The sequence below is a fragment of the Phalacrocorax carbo genome, chromosome 5, assembly GCF_963921805.1.
Source record: "Phalacrocorax carbo chromosome 5, bPhaCar2.1, whole genome shotgun sequence".
Taxonomy (NCBI): Eukaryota; Metazoa; Chordata; class Aves; order Suliformes; family Phalacrocoracidae; genus Phalacrocorax; species Phalacrocorax carbo.
In genome coordinates this window covers 53,201,189-53,225,099 of record NC_087517.1, presented here as the reverse complement: position 1 = coordinate 53,225,099, position 23,911 = coordinate 53,201,189, and the positions used below count along the sequence as shown (strand labels likewise).

Here is a 23,911-nt window from a genome sequence, read left to right as displayed (position 1 = left end):
AGCAAGGGTGAGAAACTGTGAGGATCAGAGGCAGGAGGGGAGGTTGAGAGCATTAGCTTTACATCTATTAGGAGGAGATGGATATGTGCATTTTTGAGTTAGACCAAGGAGCTGTATGCTGCAAGATGGGGAAGGGGAATGGGTTTGAAAACAAGCACTGAAGCTTATGAAAGGGTCATGTATTGAAGGGATGCTAGAGGAATATATTTATGGAGAAGGCACTGGTTTGTGGCACCTGTGTGCAGCACTGTCATGGCCAAATATGAGAGAAGTCAAAACTGTGAATGCATTTGTATACAACAGGCACTAAAAGGAAGAAACAGGGCTGGAGACAAGACACAAAAATATAAAAGGAGGTTGGGCAGGTGGCTTGTATCAATCCTCACAGTCCTCAGTATTTCATCTGCTGTTCTGAGCAAGTCTGTCTGACATTGACCTAGCCCCAGTAGTGTCACAGGTTTGAGAATCAAAGTGAAAGTGGAGTACCCAGGTAAAAGGGGAAAGAGAAAATGAGATGATTCACTGCAGACACCAGAATTGACACCAGGAAAGGAGGCATCTTGCAAAGACCTGCTTTGACATTGCAAAAACTCTGCCCTGACCTTGCAAAGACCCTCAGAGTCCTCCACAGAAAATAACAGGAGGTGGTGAACAAGCAGCTTCAGGACAAACCTGGAGGTTTCAGTCACTGATTAGAGCCTGCTGTTCTGTAACATTTTAACAGTCAGCTAAGGACTCGGTCCTATTTTCATTGCGGAAAATAGCAACACTCCCATTGACTTAATGGAAGAAACCCTGAGGCACTTCCTTCTCCTGTGAAACCATCTTGCTCAAGTCTTTGTATTTTTAATGCACTAATCCTTGTGGTGCTGAACACAAAGTTGCACAAACCAAATATGCTGTCTGTGGGATTATCCTCTGCCTTTCCTTTCTGTATAGCCTGAGAAATTTGGGGTTTCTGCATATTTAGCTTAGGCTTTTGGAGAAGGTGAATGGGAAACAATAGGTCTCCACTGGAAACAGAGACACCCCTTGTCAACCTGACTTCCATATTCCTTCCCTTGTTGCTTTCACATCCTTTCTGACTGCCTTCTACCTACCTCTTCTACTGAGGTTTTCTTCCTATATTCATTCCTTTCTCTGTAACCCCTTGTCTTTTTCATCCCTAGCTTTCTTTGTATTTCGATAGCAGCTGTGGTTTCAGTGAATCATGTAACAAAACTCCTTTCACAAAAAGCAATGAAAAACTCTCTTGATGGGTGATAATCCATTCTCTTTCAAATGCATTTCACTACTTTGACAGTTCTAGCCATCTTTGTTAAGACTAAGTATTTTTTGCCTGCTTGCTTGGTTTCTGTTGCAGAGTCCCTTCTGCCTTCAAAAAAAAGACTTAAAATATAGAATCCAATCCAAGAGTATATGCAGTGAAAGGGATGACAGAAAGATAAAAGTGGCCTATTCCTCTTTGTTTAGTTGTAATATCATATAGGGGTCTTCCTCCAGACTAAAGAGCCCCTAGCCTAGGCATTGTACAAATACAAATCAGAAAGATGCCTCAACGAGCTCACCAACTATTGAAGAAGGCTACAGAAATAATTTTTTCTCATTTAATGGTTGTATGTGTGAGGCTTCCATCTAGAATGGAGAATGATGACAGAAAGGCTATTGCTATGTCTTGCTGGAGGCCATCACACAGAACTTCCTCCTAGTCTATGAACCCATTCTAGGCCACTTGAAGTGAGCTGAAGAAACTGCAGAAATCCCAAGACTGATACTTGCCTAAAAATATAGGAGGTCAGGAAAGCATTTCAAGAGACACAGATGTGTTTTTTACTGGATTTATAAATTGTCACAACAGACTGACCAGAACAAGTTTTCTCATTTATTTTTTCCCCGAGTTTGTTACCTAATGAAATGGTTGTTTCTATTTCATTTCAGTTTAGGACTAGAAAATCACAGAATGGTAGGGGTTGGAAGGGACCTCTGGAGATCATCTTGTCCAACCCCCATACTTGAGCAGGGACACCCAGAGCAGGGGGACAGGAACGTGTCCAGGTGGGTTTTGAATGTCTCCAGGGAAGGAGACTCCACAGCCTCCCTGGGCAGCCTGTTCCACTGCTCTGTCACTCTCACAGGAAAGAAGTTTTTCCTCATATTGAGGTGGAACTTCCTATGTTCCAACTTGTGCCCTTTGCCCCTTGTCCTGGAGACAGACAGTCCACAGAACAACTCTAGTTTCTTAGCCAGACACCTGAATAGCAACTGGGAAAGGTGACTTCAAAAGGTAAGAACAGAGCTTATTTTCCAGGGTCCTCGGACTCTGCCAGTAAAAATGCCAGCTGAAAACAGTGTTTGCAGAAACAGATTGCTGGTAGGAACTACTCAGATTATCACACACTGTTAGCACAGGTGTCCGTGTGACCAGCAGAAGGTGGGAACTTTCAGCTGCTACACACCTGGGCAGATCTCAACAAACAACCTGACATTTAAACGGTCTGTAATCCATCCTTGTTCCTACTCCCCTAAAACATCCCATCTCCTCTGCAGGAGGATGACCCAATATTTGTGACTAGCCAGATGCATCCAGATGGCCATTCTGCCTCTGTCTTGCACATTTTCTCTTGTATGCACACAGAAAAGCTGAGATCCAGTTCAGCTTCCCCTGTCACAGACAATGTAACTGAGGCAAGTAGCTATTGCGTAATGAGTTAGAGAATGGTGAACACAGGCAGCAAAGACCCAAATAGATGAGGCATATTTCCTTGCTGCTGCCTTCTGCAGAGCTAAAGCATAAGTAATTAATTAGAAGATAAACATGCCCACTACTGATGAATAGCTCTGGCCAATCCAGCACCACCACATAACATTCAAAAAGGGAGAGATGAGAGGTAATCATACCTTTATTTGGACAGCTGGTGGCACTGAAAGAGCAGACAAGGATAGTGGTGGGATGGAGAGATGCCAGATTCTGTTGTGGAATCATGCTGTTCTGGCAAATTGGCTGGTAAAGGACTCAGCCCAAGAATTCTTTGTATCTGCCTGTCTTTTTACAAAGATCTGCCTGCACAAGTGTGTGCTGAGAGGGAAGCTGATGACCTACACTAACAAAGCCACAGCAGATGATAGTATTGCTGCTACCCATTCTCTTAGACACTTCTGCTGCTTCATTCCCATGTTTTTGTCTATAGAAATGTCAGAAATTTATCAGCATATAGTAATATGATTTTGTCTTTCCTGCCAGATGGATGTTCAAATATGATCTTATAGGTTTTAAGTTCTCTGACCTGCTCCTGAGTAGAGAAATGACCTGTGTATGCTGGTGAAATGTTGCCTCCTCATTTCCTCTGAATCAATCCCTTCAAAATATGATTTAATCTTCTTGGGAGACCATCTCAAATTTAGCTAAGTACGGCAAGTAAATATTCACATGGAGTATCCTGAAGCACTGCCTGCCATAAATGAATTCTATGATCTTAAGAGAGAGACATATTTGGTTTTTTCTGCATTAGATAATATCTCAGAGAAAGAGGAAAAGATCTTGTATTGGACAGTAAAAATCTAGCCATAGCTGTCAAGACAGGGTCTGACACGTGCCAAATAGTTCAGTACATCTGGACTCATCTTTAATGCCAAGTTGCCATTTTTGTTGCTACCTTCTTCTACAGTGCAAAAACATGAGTCATGAGTTGGAAAAGAAATGTCTCCCCATCACAGCACCAGAATGAAGAGATATGACAACAATGTGGGGGGAGTCAGCAAAGGATACCAGTAGAATAGGCAAGGATAACTTAGGAAACCTGGCTTGAACACCTTGGAAAGTCTGACTTTTCTTACTTATCGTGATCGACCCATTATGAAGGAATATGTGATCTTTCAGGTAGGTCTTCTTCCTTTTATCTCTCATTTGGGTCACAGATCAGACAGAAGAACCAGCCATGCTCAGAAAGACCAGTAGCCAGCACATTTTTCAGAAATGCTAATAAGAAAAAATATTGTTCTGACTACCTCATAGTGTAACAGTGGTGAGAAGAGCCCTTCAGCTGGGAAGGCAGCATATGTGTTTTTCTGCAGGTTTCAGCACCCGTGTTTCAGCTGTCAGTTATGGCTTTATGAATCACCAACCTCCTCTTCCATCAAACAGCTACTTTGTGAGAAGCAGGATTACTCTAATTAATGCCAATATGGATCAGCATCACTTCCAAGAGCACCGAATCCAGATATCTGCTGCTGCTAGTAACACCAACAGTCTCAGAATTAAATAATTTAAACTGTCACCAGTTTTAAACTACAAAATGACTCCTAATTTCTCAAGTAGCTTGGGATGCTATTGAAATGGGCTTGCATCTATATGAACCAAACTGTGATTGCAGGGAGCTATGAAGAGAAGCCTTTACTGCAGTGCAATTGCTCTGTGTGCACAGGGGATGATTGGCCAGAGGGAACAAGGTCAGATGGCTCTGAATGGGAAGCTATGTCATGTACTGAATACTGGAAGCAAGAGACTTGAGTGAGATACATTGGAAAGATATGAAAGACAAATGGATTTGCTGTGCTTCTGCTTTGATCAGGTCATTTTGGTGATATCCACTGGTACACACAAGGATCCATAAAACTTTTTGTTTAACTCTGGTGCCAGGAATCAAAGTTTTGAATTGTAAGCAGGAACATGGGATGTTTAAGAATAAACAAGAGGTCTTCTGGCCGGTCTGTTACAGGGTTATGGTCTAGGACTTTGCAGGAAGGTATGATTGTGCAGTGCCTAACACGATAGCATGATTTGGCTGGAGCTGCACTAGTTATACATACTAACCTTTTCCTCCTCTTATCATCACCCAGTTCCATGGAAGTGCCACTGATGTAACTGAAGACTTTCCTGAGAGTCATGAGGGATGGAAAACAACAAGCAAAGATTGCCTTCCTTGGAAATAAAATTCAGCCCCAGACAGCTACAGTGCGGAGACTAGTGTTTCTCAGACAGTAAAGTCAAGAATAAGGTAGGGTTTTCAGAGCTTTCTGCCAGCAGCCAGCACCTTGGTGAAATGTACTTCCTAAGGACTCCAAAAAACTGGGGATTGCTGGGAAGGCAAGCTATCAAAGGCTATACACCAGCTTTACTACTGAGTCAACCACCCAAAGAAATTCTCAGCTCACTATTTAAAGGACTTAAAATCATTAAAGTTTGTAAAAAGAGACTTTTCTGAACAAGGACTACTGAAATGGCACTGTGGGCTTCTGTGTGGTGTATATCAACGGCTCCAGATCCAATGTGCTCAGTCTGCAATGATTCCCAGCTTTGTGGTTGAAGCTGGAGGGCTTTCCAGTTTATGTATTATCTTGATTTTTTTTTAATGTAAAGGCTCTGCAGAACCTATTAGAAATTAATTGTCAATTATACAACCTATTCGTCAGTGAGATAGACATAAATATCAGATTAGATGGTAGCAAAAAGTTCTCTCAATCCTGACTCAAAAGAAACAGAATCCAGTTCAATCTTTTACAGTTGTGTTGATTTTATAAGGCTTAACGGCAGCACATAAAGTGGTAAAGTTTATTTGTCACAAAAATTATTTGGCTCTGGATACACACAAGGAAGTTAGAAGGTATCACTCCTATAGGCAGTTTTCAGGTTACAGCTGCATTTTAAATGTAAAGGTTTTAATTTTTACAAGGTAAATGTAATCTTATGAAAGATATGAAAGACTTAATGGAAACCAGTTAGGTTTTCTGACAACAGAAATGCCTATTCCCCCGCTCAAAGAAGTGGAAACATAAAATATTCCTCCCCAATATGCATTTCAACTTCATATGAGTCAAATTATTTTCTTCTGTTGTGAAATATTAAGAGTTGGCAGCAGTTTTCTAGTGTGCACAGGTAGGGCTGATATGGCAGCTGTTACGTCATTTGGCTATTGGCAGCTGCTCTGACATACCCTTGCTGTTCAACATTAACTTGTTTTTCAATGCCAATGCCTATATGCAAAATCTTCTCAGATTGATGACCACTGCTAGCAGAAGACGAGATAACATTTAAAGGACTAAATAAATTTGCCTTGCTGTTAATTACAACATTCAATGGTTTATAGTGGGTAAAAAGATATTCCTCATTCCCACCAGAGCTTTCACATGGCTGAGCCAGGCATAAAGCATCTGATTAGCTCTTCCTGCTCCAGTGTTAACTCTTTTACAAAAATTACCCCCCGTGCTCACTTTCAGAATATGGAACAACGATGTGGTCAAAAACCCACATAGTATATTTCTTCTTACACTATTTGTTGTTTCTAGATGAACAGTATGTCAACATCACAGGGCATTCCCTGTCCCCAAAGTCATAGAGGACAGTTTGCTGATAATGGGCTAAATGCTGGCATCATTCCCTTTCACTCCCCTGTCTATATTTTGGGTGAGCTCTCCTGCACATGAAATAGCCCTTCACTCATATAGGAGGGTGGAATTCAGCATGGTGCAGTCAACACTGCTTATGTTGTATGTGAGCACATCAACAGGAATATGATTTAAAGGAAGTGGCTCCATTAAACCCCTATAACCCATCCTTTCTCTCCTCTGGATAGATGTGCTCTGTCTGTGCTGTAGCTGCCACAAAATCGTCTCCCTGCTGGTCTTCACCTTGTACTCTTTGTCCCTTGTCAGATTGATGCTGATGCTGTGACAGCTGGAGGGCCTGCCTGAACTGGGAGTAAGAAGTAATGCTCTCTATCTAGAGAACACAGAGTACTAGCTGGTTACCTGCATAGCTCAATTAACTTGCAAGCAACCAGTAGAATCAGAATTTGAATATTTTCATATGATGTGAATGCCAGATCCAGGCAAGAAACAAAGGCTTGAGTGAGAAGAATGACTTGCTGTCTGATGCCTTCAAGAAGAAGCTGGAGGTCTGCCTACAACTTAAATGAGTCTTCATGAGGAGATCAGAAATGGTATAACCCAGAAAACTCAAATAAGAAATCAAATTAGCTCCTTTCAGAGTAAAGGAAAAACTCCCACCAGCAAAGCTGCCACTTAAAGGGAAGAGATCATCTGAAATACAGCACGTGCACCAAATTCTGCCTCAGTCACACATGCATAAACCTAATATTATCTCCACCATGACAACTTTCCTTTGTTGTTACAGACTCCACAACAACCCCAGAACAACTTTCCTCAGTTTATGAAAAGATGACACAGGAGTTACAGGCCCAGCTGGAGAGCAGTACTAGCTAAGTGATCACTGCCTCAACAGCTTGTGTTCCCTTTCACAGAGACATCTGAACTCAACCTAGATACTGGAATGGAAATCTAAAGAGAACAGAACCATTCTGCACGAGATATAAGGAGCAAGACAAAAACCTCTCTTACTGTATTTGCGTATTTCCACTATTGTATTTGGAGGAGTCAGTAGGGGCACAAGTAATGAAAGAATATAGTCCATGTGTGCATAGAGGGGAGGGAAGGCAAGGGACAAGTTAACGAAAATTCATGGAACCCCAAGCAAATTGAGCTGCAAGTTTTGCAGGAAACTCTTTTGGCTTTTTCTGACTTCTAGCAAAATTCTGAATCTCCAGTATGTTCACTACTCCTCCAGGTAGAGACACAACATCCTTCCCCAAGACAAGGCTAGAACTATGACAATTTACACTAGCTAAGTGCCTGACAGATAATATGCAGTGTGTCTTATGGAAGATTTAAAAGGGTCTTACCACAAGGATATCTGGGGAAGAAGGGAGTGGATGGAAAAGGAAACTAAATAACATAGCAATCCTGTCTCAATAAATAGCAGGAAACCAAGGGAGATGGCAGCTAGCAGGGCAGCATTCAGCTTCACTGCAGAAAAGGGACTGAAGAATCATGAACCAAAGGCAGTAAGTAAACAAAAGAGGAAAAAAAAACAGGAAAGAAAAAGAAAATCGTTGGCCTGGGTTACAGTGAGGGAGGGATTCTCAGGTGCAGCACCACACACTTGTGCTATGAAGGGGAATGCCATGGTGGAGCCTGTGCATCTGTGCATGGATTGGGAAGGACAGAATAAGGGGTATATGCTTGTGTCCACCAGGTAAATGAAAGACATAGTAGGCTGTTACGGGGTGGGTAGTCTTGAAAAGAGCGTGGGAGAGCAGGGATAGGGAAGGGGAACAGGTAGAAGGGACAGGACGGCGCATTAGTATGTTGTTGAGCAGGGGCTGGGGAAGGAGAAAAGGCAGAAGGGAAGGAAGTTCTTACCACATTTGGAAAGTCTGCCAGTCATCAACTCCATACAGTTAGTGGTGTCTGGATCATAAAACGGAAAGAGGAGGGAGGGAGGGAAAAACATAAAAAAAAGGTTTCCATACCTCTGTGCATAAAGTAGTAACTTAGCACATTATTACCTGAAGCAGGAAACATATACACGTCTTGGTCTTTACACAACCCAGGCCAAATTCTGCCACCCACTGTATGCCAGTACAAACCTGGCCCTGTGACTGAGTGTGGACACTGCTTCAGTCCTGCTGCTTCCACTCACCTCTTGATCATAGCTACAGGTATTTATGAGATGTGGGAAATATTCTGCCACCACATTAGCAAACTAAAAGCCCTGAATACACTGTTTCACCTGGCTGTTTTGCAAGTTAGCCTGCAACAGCCAGGAAAAGCCCAGCCAGCTGACCTATGTACATCAAAAACCTGGTGAGAGGGACAAAATACAACATTGTGCTATTGGACATGGAATGGGGAGGCTACTCACATAACTCAAAAACATCTTTTAGACCCCAAAGGATAATGTCCAAGTTCTCAACATAACTCTGCCTCTCTCATTCATGTGTAGTCTTTTGCTCCTCTGCTTTCAACATCACTATTTGCAGGCAACAAAATTACTTCTGGAAAGGGTGGCAGAATCTGGCCCTAAGACATTACTGTCTACTTTGTATATAGCTCCCAATGCCACAGCCTCTGAGTGCTTCTTACTCAGGTGCGATAAGCAGAAGGAGCTCTACATGTCAGCTTTAAAGCAGAAAGGACCAGCCCAGCTGGGCATTTCCATGCGGAACCTTCTGGCAAGCCAGATCTGCTGCTGTCAGCCAGGACTGCCTTGCATTTGGGATCTAAATCATTGCGTCCATGAGTGCTGGGCAACGTGGAGCACTCGCTGCTGAGCAAGTGGTAACAGTTAGAGCACTCAGTTCAGTCTCAGATGTCCTCTTTATGAACACTTGTGTATTCAAGAAATAGGCTTCTTGGAAACATGAACACACATGCTGAAAATCCCCAACTGCTAGGAAGCTCTAACTTACTCCTTATCGGCTGAAAAGTCTGCAGAGAGAGGGAAGGATAATTTCTCAGCATTCCTTCTCTTAAAAACTGAGAAAAGTAATTTCAAAAAAGGGGAAAGGGGTGCTGAATGTGCTTGGGTAAGCTGAACCCATGCTGGAAGAGCATGGATATGTATGTTTTCTGATGCAGCCAGGCCTGTGCTGCATAGATCATGTAGGAAAGCATGGAGCAGAGAGGGTAGGTGCTTGGTCCAGTCATACTGGTCAAAGCATCAAAGCATCACTTATACACTCTCCATCACCAAGGTTAGAAGCAGGCTGGAAGAGGTCAATGGGAGATGATACCCACAGGAAGTCTCTCAGAAAGGCACAAGATTGAAAGAGAAAGGAGAAAAAGGAAGGAGGTGAAGGAGAAGAGAGGATTCAAGAACTGGAACAAGGTATCAGAGGTGTCAGAGAGGCCAGGAGTTTACCTGCCTTTGAAATTCTTTGGCTAGTCTGAGTGAGTGAAGGCAGATTAAGCTTCCAAAATACACTTCTCCCTGAAGATGCCTAACAGGTTTAAAGAAGTGCCTACAGCTGCTGACTGAGCCAACGACCAGAAGTCACAGTCACGAGTTTGTACCATTTTTTTTTTCTTTAATAACTTGTAGAAGCTTGTTGTCTCGTGCCTTTTAGTGATTCCTGTCCAGCTCCCTCTGAGTCAACTACACCTTGTTGTAACGCTGTATAATACAGATCTATAGCGGCACAGCTCAGAACATTCACCCAATCATTAGCAGAACTTATGCTTTGAAAAAACACATAAGAGCAAAGAATTCTCAAATATGACCAAAAGATTGTTTCTGACTCCCACCTCCAACACCTGGAAATTTTCCCTCAAGTGTATCCAGACTGACTGGCCACACAGTAACTACCAGTCTGGAAACAAAAATGGTAGTATTTGGATAGTGTCAGAGTAGGTAAACATTGTGGCTGGCTTACTAAGATTCTTCTGAAATTGGTATTTCTGTTTCCTTGTTAATTTTAACAAATTAAAAATAATCATGTCTCATTAAGTTAATACTTCAGAATACCGTCTTTTTTCCTAAGTCACTTGTAGTCAGCATAGCCCTTTTGAGTATTTTATTTAAAGCTAATTGTGTATCTGGTCCACATATATTGATCGTGTGATTAGAATACAAACTGACAGATCTACAAAAGGATTGTAACATAGGCTTTTTGGCAGCATAACATCTTGGGTTCTGTGCCCCATTTTGTTCCTAAAAAATAAATTTGCAGGTTACAGAATTGGTTTTGATGGATAGGAAAAACCACGAACCCTCTTTTGAAATAGAAGACCATGGAAAAATACCAAAGGAACATTAATAAAACCTCTAATTGATCTAATTTAGAGAACTTTTATGCACAGCCATAATTGGCATTCTCTATATTGCAATGGCCAGTCCCAGGAACTGCACAGGTATTTGTTTTTATTTTTAATGTCTTTCCAAGACACGATCAGGTTGTTTTTCCCCCATTCCTAAGGCGCAGCAAACACGAGCACACCAGAAACAGTAGCTCATACCGCATCGCTTGAAAGACTAACAGAGTTAATGGGCCTTCAGCCTCCCTGTTGTAATAATTACTTTAATACTTTGTTCATTTCCATCATATTGTAACATCTGCTTTAGTAAACACTCCATATGATAAAATATTTCATAATTTTAAAATAGAATTTTCATTCTAATTAGAAAGCCTTAGATTCTTGGCAGCCAGCTTCTGCTCATGGATAACAATCCATAACCCAGTGACTGTGGGATCCAGGTGTTATGTGAGGTGAATAAAATCAGGGTCCAAAGGCTTTTAGCTGTCTGAGAGCATTGATGGGTCATGTAACTGCATTTTTAATGTGTGCTGTTTAATTTTTTAATTAAAGCATAGTGACAGTGTCAGATCTCAACCCTTCTGGTGATAAGGCAATTCCTTATTTAGTGCTGGCAGTCACTCATGCTTCGGATTTGACCAAGACTCTTTCATAAACGACATCCAGTTCAGTTCATGAACAGATGGCAAATGCTTTGGTTAAAGTAAGGCCTTCCTTCAAAAGGCCACACAAGCTCTGAATCCATTAAAAAATGCTAGCGTTCTGCTGAATTTTCTTTCCTGATTTTCTTTTTACTTTAATTTCTGTGTTTCCATCCTACATAAATTTCACAATCAAGCTGCCTGGTTTGTGATGCTTCTGATACCTCTGAGACTGGGACTTGTCCCAGCCCAGGAAATCTCACCCAAACAGCTGCTCCTCTGAGATTTCCAAATCCAGAGCTAGATAGCAGAAAGCACTGAGCATCTCCTGCCAGATGTTCATAGTCTGCAATAAACATTTCCATTAATGGAGATGATGTCAAGGGAGCCACCAGTTCCTCTGGTCCAAGGCAGTTATCATTTAGATTAGAATTCCCCAGCGTTTGGGTGCTTATTTGAAATTCACTGTTCTCCCATCAAAACTCTGGAGAGCTTGGACTTTTTTCCACATAGATAAAACTGACTTGCGGTCCAATTCCAAACTGGCATTTGCACAGCCCTGTTTTGAGTCTGTGGCTGGAAGTTTACCTTGCAAAGCACTTCATTTGCTCCTTACTCCCCTTTTCTGTCTTGATGATAAAATCCTTTGGAAACTGTAAGTTTCTTAATAAATTTTTGTAGCAAATTAGTCAACCTACAGCTCTCATGAGCCATAAAGATGAACACCCAGAATTCACAGATCAATACTCTAGCAAAGTTTTTTGAGTCACGTGAACATGTTTTGCTTTTTGAGATATACACCAGCACAATAAGAGAGCTTGGGTGCATATACAGAAGATACATGCAGTGAGCAAGAATTTGCACTGCCCTATTTCGAAGCTGGATATGGTCTCTAAACACTTGTTTATGCTGATGAAAGGCATTTCCAGCAGTGACACTGAGCTGCTCTGAACTTTGAGATGGCAATGGTTAAAATCTGTCATGAAGCCAATAAATATAATAAAGAAACAGAAAACCTATTACAAAGAAGTTATAAAGGCCATTTCAGTATTGCTGATTGCCCAGAACATGGGAAAATGGGAAAAAATAAGAATATGCAGCACCCCACACTTAAAATCAAAGCCCAAAGAGGCAAGAAAATATTAGGGAAATAAAAACTGACACCCTGTGAATGATCACAGGTGGCTTTTGCATGTCCCTATTTACCAACTATTTCTATTACTTTTTTGTGCAAAGGTATTGGAGGAAAACAGATTATGATTTAATGGAAAGAGTACTGGGCTGAAACAAAAGCACGAATCTGAGATATATTCTTCCATGAAGAGAGATCCTTTTATCCCACCAAAGGGCAGTCCTGCCCGGGGATTACCTAAGCAGAGATTCTGAGTATAAGGCTCCTGGATGGAGCCATTCATGGATGAGCGACAAGGCCAGCTCTCTCAGAGACAGTGATACTCACTCTTAAGCCAAAAGGGACTGTCCTTTCATGGCCTCACTGGGCTTAATGGATTTTGTGATACCAGTAACAAGAACATATGGACAGCTATTCTGCTTCAGATGAAAGACCAAAACCATCCAGTGCTCTGTCTCCATCAGCAGCCACACACAGATATGCAAGAGTGTAACAGCATGCCAAGCATCCAGAACACTTTCTTCTAATACTACCTCACTCTCTCACCACTTTCAGGTCAGAGATTTGCTGAGCCTGCTATGGTTTCTCTGTTTAGCAATCCTCATCAAGATTTCTCTTCCAGGGAGTTGTCCAGCCTCCCTGTGAGTAAGGAGTACTCAGGTGAAGATGAGCATCTGCAACCTCCTCATACTCAGAACCTGCTTCAGTGAGGAGTTCCACATTACATTAAGAGATGCCTTCCAATATTTTTTTGCTACATGGCTTCCACTAGTTTCATATGATGGCCTCTAGTTCTTTCACTGGGAAGAAAAAAACGAACAATCAATCCCTAGCTGCTTGTTCTGTGCCAGTCATGAGTCTGCAGACCTGATATTGTCTCAGCAGTTATACCACAGAGGATGTAATGTCCTGAAACATTAAGGTAGAAGGCTGATATGTTGCACTAAATTTGGCCAACTAGACAGTGGATTTTAGAAGTATTACATTAGGTTTTGGGATAGATTTCATTCATTTACACACTTATTCAGGTAAGGGAGGGAAGCTATTTTCCTGATTCAGAGTATGTCAGAAGAAATAAGCACAACCAGTCTTAGGAAAGAAAAATGGAAGTGAATGAAGGGATATCCAGGGGAAAGGGAGATTATAAGATGCTCAGGTGTGACACAGAAACACATCTGCCTAAATCAGGTACATATCAGGCTCACATACACACACACACAGATGCATGGGCAACATGACATCTACAAACACTGTTGTGAGCTGGAGGAAATGAGAAAGAGGAAAGTGCGTTCTGAAACCCAGGCAAGCCAGCTTAGTGGGCTGGCATGCTGCATAACAGATCAAAGAGGGGCAGGAGAGAGAATGACTATCAGTGCCATATGCTTATTAGGTCTTGCTGTTGTGCTTTATACTGTGTTCATTGAATCTGCCCCTTCTACAGCTCTCACTTTACTTGCATGCACCTTTCACAGATGGTTTTCATCATCCTACCTGCAATGACATCTGAACTAAAGGGCAGAGGAGACAGCTGCACAGAGGATATGTCTGCACACAATGAGATAGGAAAATACCCAGTGCTGGGCCAGTATTGCTGGTCAGAGCCAGCAGTATCCTCAGAGCCATGGAGGAGGAGAGTCAAAGTGAACTGTGAGCTCATTGTATTGCAGCAGTGGACTGCCTACAGAGTATCCTCAAACCATGAACCTGAATAAGAGTCCAACAATCACAATTCCTGTGAGGTGTTCAGGGCTGGGAATGTGGGCGAAGAAGAGAAACAGAGAAGAATTTGCCTTGTTTCTAGTAAGAAAGGCTGAGTAATTCCAAGGCAATTTCTAGGAAGATCTTGCACACATCTTCCCAACTACAGCCACCCAGCTAAACATCGTGCTGAATGTGAACTCTTGCTGTCCCTTTATCCCTTTATTTCCCCTCACTCTCTCACTGGTTGGTGATGTGAACCACAGGGCCTCCCTACTTTGATGTACAGGTTGTCTCTTCTTGGTAACAATCTCCTCCCCACTTTCCTCTTTTCCTTGTACTCTGCTCCAACCTAAAGTTTTCAGGTTGAGTTACTTCTCTCTTTTTCAAAAGACTTGCATATTGCTGATCAGGTCAGTTGATATGACACAGGATAGCTTTGTCACCCCACCTCTTGTAAGCTGTCTTGCCTGGATACCTTCCTGGCCAAGGGAATTCTCATTTTTAAGTTTCAAGAGACCATTCATTTTGGTTTTGCTCCATGGGGAGTTATCAATTCCACTCTGGCATTAAGGATCAGGCTGAGTTTTCCCTGCTTGAATGACATGCTCTCATGTAGCTTTAGGCAATAGAAAGAGATTCTGTGTCTATGATTCCTCTATTCCAGAACCAGAGCAAAACTGTAAGTCAGATACATTTCTCACAGCACAGTTTGCCCTAAACATCTCCCTGAGCCTCAGTCAGATGAATGGGTTTTATTCCTGCTTCAGGAAGACATCCTGCTTCACATCCAAGTCTTTCTAGAGAGCCTCAGTAGCTAGCACATACTAGGGTGAAGATGTTAAGAGAGACTACCATGTTATTTAGATTTTTAACAGTTTTTTTCCTCACCAGAAAGCAAGGGTACACTCCTTTCCCCAAGAAACAAGGAGTACTTGAACTTTGTTCATGCACCAGGGGTAATATGAACTAGACTCAAAGTATGTTTTTTTATCTAATTCCCCTCACTCCCACTTGGCCCCAGCATTTCCCAAGAGGAAGGGCTGGCAGAAAATTCTGGCTGCTTCCCTGAGTTTGATTTGATTTCAAAAGTCCAGACAGCAAAAATCTGAATCCACCCTAGTTCCAGTATCCTCACCTTTTCTGTTTCCTAACAGAATAACCCATGTGCTGGGCACCCTTGCAATCCAGTGTGCAGAAGGTCAGGCATTGCTGGAGCGCAAAAGCAAAGTGGAAAACAGTATTTCCTGACCTAAGCATACTTCTTTGTCATGTAGTGAGCACAGACCCTTCTAGATGGAGTTATTTTATCTTCAGCTGTTAAAGCCATGCTGTTAGACCAGAACTATGTATGTGCAATGAGCCAAGGGCATCTGGGATTTAATTGAAAGATGCAATGCTGACTTCATTCCTCCATTTTTGTCTTAGGTGGTTCACACAAAGGTCAAACATAGAATTTGGCTTTTATGTATAATATTTAGTTACTACCTTTTCATCATCATACAATGGGAAAATTCTTCCCACTCCTCCTGCCTCTTTGTCCTCTTCCTGCAGCTTCTGCTCTCTGCCTTGCTCCCATTTCTTCCCTGTATCTGTACATTCTTTCTGCTTCTTCCCATTTTTCCTTCTTTGAAGCACTCCCAATAGCTAAGCTTCCTTAAGTTTTCAATTTTCAACTTCTTCCTTTGTTTTGTACTTTTAAAGGATAGAAGGGTTAAAACTGATAAATTTTTTTGTGTGTGTGTCACCCCTGGTGTTCAGGGTCAACATTTGCTACATAATGGTGTGAGGCCAGTTTCTGTATTATCAGTTCAGGCTGCCTGCAGATTCAGATTCATGTCACTGCACAGGGTCACACATGTAAGGCTTTCTTTACCACCATGAGGAATTGAAATCTACTTTAAAGATAGATAAAATATAGCTTCTGCAGAACCTTAGTATATGAGTTGTGCTACCACAATATTGAGCCAAGAATTTGACCACAATACTGGAAACTATTAGCCACCTTCTGACCATCTGAAAATGCTTCTGTTAATGGCTAAATTAAAAGCAGCTCTCAACTTTGTTCTGGGACCCTCTGAAGTTGGATGTTTCTAAAGCATGCCCGAAGGGTTTGAAAATCAGGTATCTTCTACAGCATGTCCCTATTCTGGGAGATTTTGGAGTAGCGGAAATCTGGAATATCTACTGATGATGAAGCTTTTGATGGAGAAGTGGGCAAATGGCTCTTTGGGCTGGAGGAGGGCAGAAGCTGTTCAACTGGGGAATGCTCTGGGAGCACTGGGGTGGGAATGAGTGAGGGAGGGGTAGGGTGGGTGGGGGGAGTTACTGCGCTGTCTGAATGGAGCTCGTTTCTTGCTGTAATCAGAGGGATGGCCTCTGTCAGCCTCCTGGTACTGAGAGGCTCTTCAACTTCCTGTCCCTGCTGAAGCAAGGTGCTGAACAGTAGAAACTACTTACCTGATAACTGCTGCACTGAAGGCTGGTCATGTGTGCTTAACAACTGTGCCTGAATGGTTTCTACTACCCTCTTAAAACGACGGCTTGGACCTGTGAGGAGAGAAGAGGCACAAATGGTTGTGAGAGGAGCCGGAGACAAATCCTCATACCACCCAGGCTGGAGGGGAAGGATGAAAAGCACTTTCCCTTCAGTCTTGTCCCCAAGAGTGTACTGACAGTGTATCTGTCCTTCAGCCAAAGGCACGGCTTTGAGGAACTGTTATGCAGTCCCCATGTTAATAGGGACTGTGGTGTGCTGGACTTTACAGGGGGAAGGATGGCTTCTGGGCTCCTTCTGTAAAGACAGAAAAGGTTGGTTGTTGGTTTTAACCCCTGTGGGGGGGCATGCGGCCACCCAGAAGAAAAGGGTGATCACATGCTTCTGTCAGAAGGAAGAAACCAGTGGCCTCACAGTGTCCAGCTGAGACACTGAGACCTTTGAATGAAACAAGGAGACAGTGCAGGGAGATACTTCAAATATGATGCACAGAGCAGCCATTTTAGCAGTAATTGTGGTGGCAACTTCACCTCTTTGGGGATCTCTTTCCCTCCCAGCTTTTCCACCACTACCAACACCATTTTTGTTCCCGATGTCCACCTTGCCGCCATCTGAATTTTCCCCTGAGTTACATTCTTTCCCCTGGCAGAGCTCTCTTTGCAGGCCTCTATATCAGCAAGGACAAAGCCAACTTGCACCCATTTTACAGCTTTGCCATGGTTACCTGATAAGAGTGTGAAAGTGACAGAATAGATCCCGTTCTCCTTCTGCGCCTCTCCGCCTTCTGTGTATGTTATGTCCACCTGGAACTTCACTGGCTTCTGGAAGACAGCAGGACCTCCTGTGGACTTATATTCTGCACGGAAACTTGTCTGTGAGATGACACTGTGACTGAGGCTTGGAATCTGAAACAGGTTGGTAGAAGGAGATAGTATACCAGAGCACAAAGGGAACAAAACTGCAAAATTCTGTTTAGAAAATACATGTTTCCAGAGTGGATAAGATTTGCTGGATTTGCTTCTGGAGTTGAATTTGTAACATACAGAGTGTTCTTGTGAAATCAGTAAGAGTGTAGTGTAAGTTGCTTGGCACTGCAGAAGAATGCACCGCTCCTAACAGGACTGACCTAAATTTAATGGTTGAATATTGGTGGAATAGCCAGCATGCTTATAAATTTACACATATTGCACAACTTCATACACTCAGTCTTTCTTTTTCTAATCATCTTCTAGTTTTGAGAAACGCTTTTTGCTGAGTGAAAACTGATATTAAGGGAAGGGGCAGAAAAGTCAGTGGGATATAAGTTGTATATAAAAAAACCACGTGAGTCGCCTGGTCTGATCTCATAGCTGATCCTGTTGTGAGCAGCAGAGCTCCTGAACGCCTTTCCAACCTCAGTTGTTTGGTGATTCTATGATATCAAATAGACATCAGGACATGGAGCAGACACTTAGACGAGTGCCTGGGATATCCACAGGGAAAGCATGCCTGAAAATAACTTACCCAAACTGCAACTCCTATCAATATGTAAAATAACTTTGAGAAGCTTTCTGGTACCATCCAATAGCTGTACCTTCAGACCTTTAGTAGAATTTCATAACTGCCTAACTTTCAAGCAGTTACATTTCAAGCATTCACAGCTCCTGCCAAAATTTAACATACTCACATTCTATTTATTGCTTCATAAAGGACCAGATTTAGAAATCACTTAGAAATCTGGCCTCTAATTTAGGAGGAAAAATGAAGATAGGTTCTTTGAGAAGCTGACCGTAAGGACTTAGCAGGCTGTGACAATGAATTTAAGTTTGAAGTTGGCTGTTAGAGACAGTTCATAGGGTTTGCACACAAATCACTACATCACACCTCAGCCCACACATGTGGGGTATGCACAGGGTCACCAATATAGACAGCAGTGCACACTATGCTACAATATAAACCCACAAACACAGCTAAATGCATGAAACTGATATAGTAACATGGCCGCTTCAAACCAATCTGAGATGGATACCAGTGTCTGATGCATGCTACTATAATGTACTTGCTCCTTGTATGTACAGTTAAAAGGATTATGGCTGGATTTTTGGAAGAAATCCATTGCAGCATCATAGAGACTAAAAAGGAGTGCAGCGTTTTATGGAAAACAACATCAATTCAACAAACAATATAAGAAATTAAGTCTCCTTCTCTTAATTCTATTGAAAAAAGTCTAATTATGTTGTCAACTACCATGAATTGAAAAATCTCTCAAACCAACTTCACTGTGCCGACTTTTTCTTCATTGGTACTTCTAGATATTGAGAATAAGGACTTTCTATAGGAAAAAATTACAATTTCCCTCTGCTTTCCTAAATTGTAAATAAACCGCTTCTGCAACAACTGATACTCCAGTCACCAGAGGAAGTCACCCTTCTTTCTGCCGTATAGCATTGAAGAAGAGATTTAGAGTAACAAATGCAGATGTGAGACAGGACTTTTGTCTGACTAAAGCAGTGAAGGGCATAACCAGCAGAGGGACACCCAATCTGATGCCCAGATGGTGACTGTAAGGTTAGTTTGACAAAGCAGCAAATCACTGTCTTGATACTGCACCAGCAGTGTGCTGTAACTGCAGTGATATTCCAAGCACTGGCAACCTGGAGCCCCTGCCAAGAAGGCTGAAATCTTTTCTCATCTTAGAGAGCATTATCTACAGTTAAATATTCAGACAGAGTCCAGGGGAAGCCTGAATCAACAGGCCACATAAATTAAATCCACGGAGGATGCATTTGAAGGAGCAGAGACCCTGCTCAGTAACATATGGCACGAGGAGTCCTGGAACTGACCAGTAAGCAATGCCTCTAAGAGGCAGCTGGGGTGACTTACCGAGAGGAAAGCATGGACAATATCAGCCTTAATGGAGCTTAGTGGTTTGTCCTTAATGACCACAAAAATCTGTTCTTCTTTCTCTAGGTTGATGAAGTTACCGAACCAGGATTTTTTGGCAAGCCTGATGTGATTAAAAGAAAGATATGGTTCAGAATATTGAGCACTATTTCTTACATACCTCCAGCTAGAAAAAGTATTAAAAACACACACTAGAAAGTTTTGATAACACTCCAGGTATGATACTATCACTAATAGTAAGTGGAAAACAGTGTTAGAGAACATCCAGAACAACATTTCACTTAGTGAAAACTGTTAAAATGACAGACCACACAGTGTTAGTCTGGCAGGATGCGTGACCAACAATGAAAAATCAGGAGCAATCTTAACTCTTTTGACTGACCCAGTATACCAATTAATACTGGATATATAAAATGCATATAAGCCAGGGGCACATTTCTGGTTTGTCTCCAGGGGTCTCTTGATTTCTATGACAATATGCAGATTCTGGTAACACAGGGATCTAAGTTCCTTCCCACCCAATTTCAACCCCTTTGGTATTCTAGGACTTGGAGAGTTCCTTTTCTGAAGGTGTCCTGTTGGGCTTACAGTACAATCACAGGAGCCTGCCTTTTAAAGCAAGCTGTAGATTTTGCTGGACCTCCAAACCATCAGTGAGTGAAATCCACTCCTACGCAGAGGGCCAGGACAAAGACTGTCCCATTCATTAGTCCCATTCAGGGTGTCTGTATGAGTGAACTCTGGCCATCCTACAAAGGAATGAATTTTTAGTATGAAGAGAGAAGATATCAACACCTTGCAAAACACGGTTCAGGCTTTCCACTGACAGCAGTCCAACTTCATAGTTCCTTTCAGCATCAGATGGTGTTTTCATCAAAAAATGAAATTGCTCTGTTTTTCACACTGATCATATCAGCAAATGTTTGATTTTGCTTATTGTTTCACCATCTTAATGCTCTTTGTTGACATTCTCTTTTAAGTTAAACAGGCTAAAGGAAAAATGAGGGACATGAATGTTATTGGGGGATATGACCCAGAACTTGAAGGTAGCACTCTGACAGGTGTGGTATTGAGGGGAGAGAAGATGATGTCAGGCATGACATACAGGCCAGAGAATTGCTGGACCAACCTAAACCCAGAGAAAATTCCACTGAAATCAGCCATATTCTAGTAGGGAAGAATTTAGCATGAAAATGTCAGAAATTAAAAGCCCTGCCACTAAGAGACTGCAGTTTTTTTCCTCCACAGGATACTTTATAATGCCATGACAAGTCCAGTTTGCCGTATGGCAAGCAATAGGCTTTCACTTGTTTTGGTGGACATTCACCACTCAGTGGAAGAAGGCAACGTCTCCAGACAAGAAGAGCCATCTGCAAAAAGGATTACTATGTATCAGCTTTCCAGCAAAGCACTAAACAGCTGGAGAGAGTTATTAGTAGATTCACTTTCCATAGCAAAGACTCAGACTGAAACAGAATGAGGAAGGGCAGAGACTGGGAGAGGGAGGAGCAAACTAGGAAACTAATTTGAAGTCTAGACCTTCAGGATGAAGGACAAAACTTGACCTCAGCAGCATCCAGCAATTTGCACTCATTCCCCATTCCAGAGTTCTCCGTGAATCAAACAACTGTCATCTCACTGCCTGTTTAATGCACACAGTAGAAAGACCACAACTGGAAGACAGCTCAGCTGTGCAAATAATAATTTGCTTCTAGTTACTGTGGACAACCAAAAACAAGAGTACTGAAAGATTCACTTGCAATTTGGTAAACCAGTGCCCCCCACTCAATTAAAGTGGGCTGGAAAACTGTCACTCCCTAAAATATTCATAGGCAGCTGTAACTAAGCCAGTGAGCCAGAGATTAGCATAGGGAGCAGTAAAGATAAAGGGCCTCTCATTTAAATGGGTCATTAAGGAGCCAGGGTTAGAGTGTGAAAGGAAATTACATACTAATTAGCTCATGTGTCTCACACACACCATAACAACTCCACAAGCCCCTGGAGAGCTGGGGCAATAGCTCCCTGCATGTAAAGAGTCTATGCTCATTAGTAAACTATCACCTGGTTATCCATCTTAAATGGCTGGTTGTCTTAGGCTTGTATGTATCATAATCTGAACCAGGTTTGGCTATATGGACTCCAGGGGTCCGGCATATGTCACACATGGAAGCTGGGCCTGGAACAAGTGTGCATATTTAATTGCAGGTCTGCCGCGTTAAAATATGGCTTTTCATTTTTGTATTTTCATTAATTATTTTGTTGGTCCTTCATTTATAGGTCTCTCAACAAGCACAGGTTAAAAGGGCCCCAGAACACAGGGAGGTTTTCTCCTGATCAGCTTGGAAACTTGGTCTGGAGTCTCCAGAATCCATCTGGACTCTTTTCTTTGGCAAGGTTATCACCAGTAATACTGACTCTGGAAGATTCACTGATATCCTTGGCTATGCTCCAGCTTGTAAATCACTGGAATTCACTGAGTAACTTTGCTGGTGTCACATAAGATGGAATAGATGCCAGTGGCCTCTCCTGTTTCTGGAATGAACAGAATCAAGACATAGCACACATGCACCGGCTTTTCTCGCTGAAATCGGCAGAACTAGCCGTGCTCATACACCTGGGGAATAGGCCCATTGAAGAAGAGGGGGCAGATTTGGAGTAAAACAACACAATAAAGGTTCCCCTCCTCTTAGAGAGTGTTAGGTGCTACTAAGTTGGGTTAAAATGGATATGAATCAAGGATCCTCAGCACCCTGAATGAGATGCTGTAGCATCTCATAAGATTCGGCTGCAGGCAGTTAAAAATGTACTTAAAATTAACAATCTTCTCTTGTCATGGCAAACCTCCTAAGGGGGAGGGAGATAGGAGATATGTGTGGGAGGCTGGGTATGTAGATTACTCTAGGGAAACTAATCAGGTGTCCAGTTGATGAAAAAGCAAACAGATTAGCATGAAAATGGAGCTGGTCCTTCATCACTTCACACTGAATTTCTCACTGCTATAATGTTGTTCCTTTTCTTACTTTTGGAGTGTCTGACTGCATCGCCTCTGGAAAGCCTTATCTGTCCCTGAGCCCATGGATCTGTAACCTCCAGAGGTTTACCTGCTTGCCATAAATAACAGCATTTCTACTGAAGCAAATGGAGCTTTGCAGGTTTAAAGCAGCTGGAGCTATGTCTCTTTAAATGCCATCCCTAACACATTTTCTAGGACTTCTTCATATGAGAAAGAATAGCATTACCCTGACATGTCAAAGTACATTACCTAATCATCAGGTTTGTTAAATGAAAGACAGTCATTAAAGAATGCTGTACCCAAGCAAGGACATGTATTTTTATCGCTCAACCCATGAGGACAATACAGCTCTTGATAAGGATCTCTTACTTCTTACAGAAAGTAAGAAAATATTAGAAAAAATAAGACATGTGGAAGTGGGCACTGAGCAACAAGATATCTATCGTTAAAATATAATCCAGTTCATTATTTTTTATGACTTTTATTATGTTTACTGCAGGGTGCAGCCCAATTGAACTCATTAATTTGGCAATTATACAGAAAAAGGAAAAAGGGCCTTAGGCTTTGACTTGCATCCAAACTGCCTCAAATGACAGGCACTACTTCTCTCTACCAGCTTTTAAAGAGTGAGTGGGAAGCAGAGAAGGCAATAAATTAATAGAAAAACTTCCACCAACATACATGCATGAAGAGAAAAGAAGAGATTTAATTCTGAAGGTTTTCTGCTTTAACAGCCTTATAAACATTTGAGATGAGAGTATCATGTATTTCTTTGATAAGGATGCATATATTTTATGAAATTCTCTCATGCATCTCTATTAGTAAATGCTCCAAAGTGTTGAAAACACCATTTATTCCATTTTTCTTCCTGGATTTCTTTTACTAACCTTTACTATTCCCTACTTCTCCCTGTCCTGAAGTCTTTATCCCTCTCCATTCTGCAGCATTAGATATAGAGTGCCCATCTTATACCAGATAAATGCCAGGTCTGGGGAAAGTTGTTAAGGCAATACCACTGTCACCAATTACAAATCTTTGGGCCCAAAATTTCCATCTACAACTCATGAATATTTCACACAAGTATCTTGACAAAAGACCAAATTGCCTTGGTTGGCAGGCTAAGTCTATGGGCACTGGATGCACAAACACAAGCTGTGAAAATAAAAAGGAATAATTTGGCATCTGTTGCATATATTAGGAAGTGTTTGGAGCAGCACTCTCTGGCAGGGATTTCCAAAGCTGCCATGCAGTGACGCACATTTGTGCAGTGAAATGGTTGAAACGTGCACTGACTTTTAGGAATGAGTCTGGTGAATATGAAACAGCTTCTGCATGTCCCAGTGCTGCTGCCCAATATTAACGCTGCATTTGTTATTGCAGCCAAAGATTCCTCTGAATTATCTTAGCAGAGGCTTCTGCATGTTATCCTGAGGATGCAA

At 42.0% G+C, this 23,911-nt stretch overlaps 1 protein-coding gene across 8 annotated transcripts in view; it reads right to left on the bottom strand.

The window, feature by feature from the left end:
- BRSK2 (BR serine/threonine kinase 2) overlaps window positions 1-23,911 on the bottom strand; it is a 333,778-nt gene that overhangs the window by 4,376 nt on the left and 305,491 nt on the right. For 4 of the 8 annotated variants that reach the window (XM_064452485.1, XM_064452484.1, XM_064452487.1 and 1 more), the window contains 4 exons: window positions 19,439-19,562; window positions 17,301-17,481; window positions 16,540-16,629; window positions 8,215-8,262 (listed from right to left, as the gene is read on the bottom strand). In XM_064452485.1, coding sequence (XP_064308555.1) covers window positions 8,215-8,262; window positions 16,540-16,629; window positions 17,301-17,481; window positions 19,439-19,562 — 443 coding nt within the window. The remainder of the gene's footprint in view (window positions 1-8,214; window positions 8,263-16,539; window positions 16,630-17,300; window positions 17,482-19,438; window positions 19,563-23,911) is intronic. The other 4 variants (XM_064452492.1, XM_064452486.1, XM_064452488.1 and 1 more) reach the window with 1 other exon arrangement.